Here is a 5,511-nt window from a genome sequence, read left to right on the forward strand (position 1 = left end):
TATTTTTATATCTATTAAGCACAGAATCAACATTTTTGAACCGGTCAGATAGCTTGGATTTTATTTTTAATAGCTCGAAAATTTTCAATAATCTAGCAATAATTTACAATCGAATACGCAGTTCTCTAACGCTTTCCAGATTTTCACAGCAATTAAAATGGAAATGACACAAGTTACACTTACGCGCATAGGTATCTTGAGATGCAACGATTGCAGACCTGCACTGCAACGCGAGAGCCCATCTTTTGAAACTATCTTTTAATGCGATTGATTCCCCTAAATCCCTCTTGGAATTTTCAAAAAATAATGATTGAAAAACCGAGGCCTACGACAATCTTCTAAATCAAATCAATCAATAAAATAAAATAGAATTCAGTAGATAAAGCAGATAGAAGTTCATATCAGAGTAGAATCAAAATAGCATTATATTCAATCGTCAATGGCAAATAATTAAAGTAAACTATCATTCGTTCATTTCAAGTTCATAATACAAACGATTGTTCTAAATGATTCTTCGAGTAATATCATCAATTCAGGCATCCCTCAGATTTTAAGCAATACTCAAAATCATTCGGTTTAGATTTTAACAATATCCTAATATATATTATTGTTAATACATATGATACTATTGTTAATATTTTTAAAAATATTATATTTAATTTTTCTAAGTTATCAGTATTATTAGTATTATAAAAATTATATTAAAGTATAAAAATTAAAATAAAAAAGAAAAGAAATAGTGAATTAAAGGATACAAAGTTTGCTAATTTCACTAATCTTATTTTAAAAATAAAAAGTAAAAATAAATCAAATTATTGCAAAAATGTATAGACGATTATTCTTTCCGATATTATTATATAATATTATTGAATAATAATTATCAATTAAATCAATTTATCAATGAACTTCACCGATTTCAATGACCATAAAATATAATTTTTTCTTTTATATCTAATCAATAATCGATCTTAGTTTTCGAATTATTTTAAAAGAGTTTTTACTATATTGAATTCTGCTTAATACGTGATGCGTTCGTGATAGCAATATGTAACAATTGTGCCATTTATTAACTATAAATATAAACATTAGAACGGTTGATTATGTAAACGTTTTTGTTTTATCAAAAATCTACTATTTTATTTTCTAACAGAACTTTTTTAAAATTTTTTTATAACATAAAAAAATGAGAATATATAATAGATAATATAACAGATATAATAATACTAAATATGAGGCTGATATCACATTATAGACTATTGATAGTTATATGTATGGGAAAAGTTAGTATTTAAAATATTGTTTTTGACAATATATTTCAAGATCATCAAATCAAAAATGTACTTTTTTTAAAATAATTATTAATATTATACATATATATATAAGTAAGATATATTTACAATATTTACAATATATCAAAACAAGTAGTTAATCATAGAACAAAAAAAAAGAAAAAATATAAAAATAAAAAAGGAAAATAAAAAAACTGACCTCGAAAGAAGCTTCCACGTTCTAAGGTGATAGAATTTAATACACCTTCATTGCAACCGGGCTGATTGCGACCTCCATTTGGAAAAAAATCGATATGAGCGACAGGATGAGTAATACCGAGTCCTAAATTGATAAAAGGATTGCAATCGGTGTGAATAGCCGTAACAAAAGTGGCATCCGTTGGATCAAGTCGCACCATTGTTGATGTATTGCTGAAATGCGGTTCAGCAGGATCAAGGCCTTCAAACAGAGATATAAAATAAAACATAAGAAATTTCATTAAATATTGTTAAATAATTTTCATTTTGTTTATTTGCTTTGTACTTTTGTTTACTGCTTTATTGTATTATAATTTTGTTGTTTTCGGAAAAAGAATGTAAAGATCAATTTAACATGTAATAGAATATATATTTTAAAAGTTTAAATTACAATTCTAAATATAACTTTCAAGAAAATAATACGATTTATTTCTATAACTCTGAGAATTTGAATAAGGTTTAGTATAAGATTAGGACGAAAGTTCTTTTAATATTTTCTAGAATTAATATATTGGCATAAAAAAAAAAAAGCAGGAAAGAATAAACTTTGATGAACTTTATCTATTGTGATCAAGAATAGAGTTTAATTATAAAAAATTCGCTAACTAAAAATTTTTTGAAAAAACATTTATAAATACATTGGCAGAATAATTAATCATTTAATAATTTTAAAATAATATTTTAAGATATAATATTCCATTTAAACTTTTAAAAGCATAATTATTTTCCAAATTATTCGTTTTTTTGAAAAGTGCTTTAAATAAAATTTATTTTATATTGAAAATATTTTGTTTCCTTTTCATCGACTTTAATCAATTTGAAATATGTTAAAAGCATTTTAAGCAATTTTTTTCTTTACACAATATTTTAATTATTTCCAAAATGAAAATTTTTATACTTATTTTGTCTTATAAGAAAATTCATGTATCTTGAAAAGTTTGATTTTACTGAAAATTTGTATACATATAAATCATAATAAATATTTATACATATTTTTTGAATATTTTATATTTTTTTAGAATATTTTTTTAAATGTTAAAATCAATTCTCAAATTTTTATCATTTTTTTATAATTATATATTTTTATATATATATTATTATATATTTTATATTTTTTTATAATTATAAATTTTTAGAAATATTTTTTATTATTAAATAAATAGACAACTAAAGTTTAAATATTTTAAAATTTTACTCTTTCTCTATTTGTATGAAGTTATATTTAAGAAACAAAAATAATATTGATATTTTAAAAGATAATTTGAAATAATTAATGATTCCATTAATAAAAGAATTGTTATATGTACATATATTTTGCATTATGGTTTATAATTCATATATTTAAAATATTTCATATAAAATTATTATTAATTTTAAGGTAACTTTCATTTTGTTCGCTTAAGGAACAATGAAAGTAATTTATTTATTTTTTTAAAAAGTTAAAATATTTTTATGACTGAAATCATATAATTCAAAAAAATTCTATATATTATTCATATTTTTTTCATCATATTTCTTTTTCATTGTTGAGCACTTTTAATAAATAATCAAGTCAATCAAAATATCAAAAGTATAAATAAATGTATATATATCATCATTTAAATTGCTAGCAAATCAATTCCATTCATAGCAAATTAATTGGTTTTTATTTTACTTAGCTGAATTGGCTGTGAATTTTCTCATTGTATTACATATATATTAACTAATGCTTGAGTTAACATCTGATCATACTATGATCGTATTTATTAATATGAATTAAATTTAAGAAACAAAAAAAAAAATTATGAAAAAAAAGTAATTACAATTAAAAGCAAAAATGAATTTATAATTTTTATATTGTTTATAATTTTCCGAAAAAATAAATTATTTTAAGAAATATCTCAAATTTATTTATTTCAAAATATTGAATTACTTAATTTTTGTATCACGTTTTAAAATATTTATTTCTAAAATATTTCGATTTATTACATAAATACTATATGTACTTCTTAAATGTTTTAAATGTATTAAGCATATTAAGTTAAAAAAATAATTAAATTTATTAAGTTAAAAATAGATTTAATAATATAGATTAAAAGAAATATTTTATCTTAATTGTTATAAGCGTACTTTATTTTTTTGAATCAGTCAAAATCTACTGAAAAAAATTCCCGTTAAATTGTCTTTATATTTCAAAATCAAATTTTTTTTATTATTGCATTGTATTTTATTCACCATAAGGATAAAAAATAATCAAAGAACATCATTTTCTTTTATATATATAAGCAATTTTTTCTATTTTATATATTGACACGATAATCAATTTTTCCGAATTATTTGTAAAAATTTTTTGGCTATTGAATTTCATCTGTATATATATAGAATCACGTGCGACTATACTATATATATATATATATAAAACATATTTGTATAAATACGGTATAATGAGTAAATAAATATCACCACACTTAATATCTATCCAGCTTGCAACAATTTATTTAATATTATTATAATAATGTTTAATAATAATAATAAAATTGCAAATTGAAATTAAGTTATAATTTCGAAAAATGATAATAATTATACTATTGTTAAAAGAAAATAACTTGTTTATTCGCATAAATTATACAGTTTTTCTTTTTTTTTTTTTTTTTGCATAGATTCGGAAGAAAATATTGAGAATTAATAAAAAGCGAAAATCTATTACTACACTAACATAGAAGAAAATAATAAATGTTTTACATTATTTTTATATTTTTCAATTGCTAACATGATAATATATGATAAAATTTTAGAAAAACAAACAATATTATCAACAACATAATACAAAATGCCAATATTCATAAAAATAAAGATAAAAATTCTTTCATAAGGCAATATTTTGCTTTATCAAATTTATATGATCAATTTGTATACAAACTTAATAGGATGGATCACGGTATTGATGTTTGATCTCATTGGTCACATAACAAGTTTAACATAAGCAGTTCGTGTAAGTAATTAAGAAAATATACATACATATATAAATATATATATAATAATATATGATAATAAATTAAATATAATAATATATATATATAATAATATAAATATATATAAATATATGTTAATAGGCATTGTCTATTAAATATCCGATGATTTCTTTTTAAATTTTTGATATTTAAAAATAATATAAAAATATTACAATATCAAAAATATGATTTAAAAATTAATTATTAAAAAATAACAATACAATATGATCAAAAATATTTGTCAATTTATTTTTATTATCTAAATATACGAATAATTTAAAAAAAAAGATAATTATAATTATAATTATAATTTTTCTTCGAAAATTTTATATAATGTTTTATATTTTATTTTTGCACTGCGTATATGAAATAATTCATAAATAAGTAGATTTTTAAGCAATCTACCCTTTATACATTTTGAAATGTACACATTATAGGAACAATAGATAAATAATGATCGCAAGTTTATGCACACACAATCATGGACGTATATATTGAAAAAAAATTCTAAAAAATAGCAATTTTGTTTTGTAAATATTTCGATTTTTATAATTAAAATCGAGAGACGATAATAAAAGAAAAATTATTGAAAACCTTATTCTTTACAATACATATTCTTAACATTATATATTCAAAAATCATTAAAATCGGTGAAGATTCTCCTATTTCTGATAATTATTATCAGATAATTATTATCAGATTCTAATTCTGAAATTATTAAAAAAAATTTTTTAAGATTCAATGAAATTAAAAAAATATTTTTCGATTTGTTTTTGAAAATTAAAATGTGTTTTGATTATTTTTTTATGAATAGAGAATAAAAAATATTTTATTTATTTTTAATTTTAATTTTACCAGTTTATTTTTTTTAATTTCATATTATTTTTAAAAAATTTTGTAAATTTATTTATTATTTATTATTAAGTTATTTATAAATTATTATTATATTATTATATATTATATATTATATATTATATATTATATAATAATATATT

General features: G+C 19.1%; 1 protein-coding gene across 3 annotated transcripts in view; it reads right to left on the reverse strand.

The window, feature by feature from the left end:
• Window positions 1-5,511, reverse strand: part of LOC102677850 (pancreatic triacylglycerol lipase-like) — a 60,397-nt gene that overhangs the window by 16,203 nt on the left and 38,683 nt on the right. For all 3 annotated transcript variants that reach the window (XM_031511614.1, XM_031511613.1, XM_031511615.1), the window contains exon 6: window positions 1,489-1,728. In XM_031511614.1, coding sequence (XP_031367474.1) covers window positions 1,489-1,728 — 240 coding nt within the window. The remainder of the gene's footprint in view (window positions 1-1,488; window positions 1,729-5,511) is intronic.

Source organism: Apis dorsata, unplaced genomic scaffold (assembly GCF_000469605.1).
Source record: "Apis dorsata unplaced genomic scaffold, Apis dorsata 1.3 scaffold_333, whole genome shotgun sequence".
NCBI lineage: Eukaryota > Metazoa > Arthropoda > Insecta > Hymenoptera > Apidae > Apis > Apis dorsata.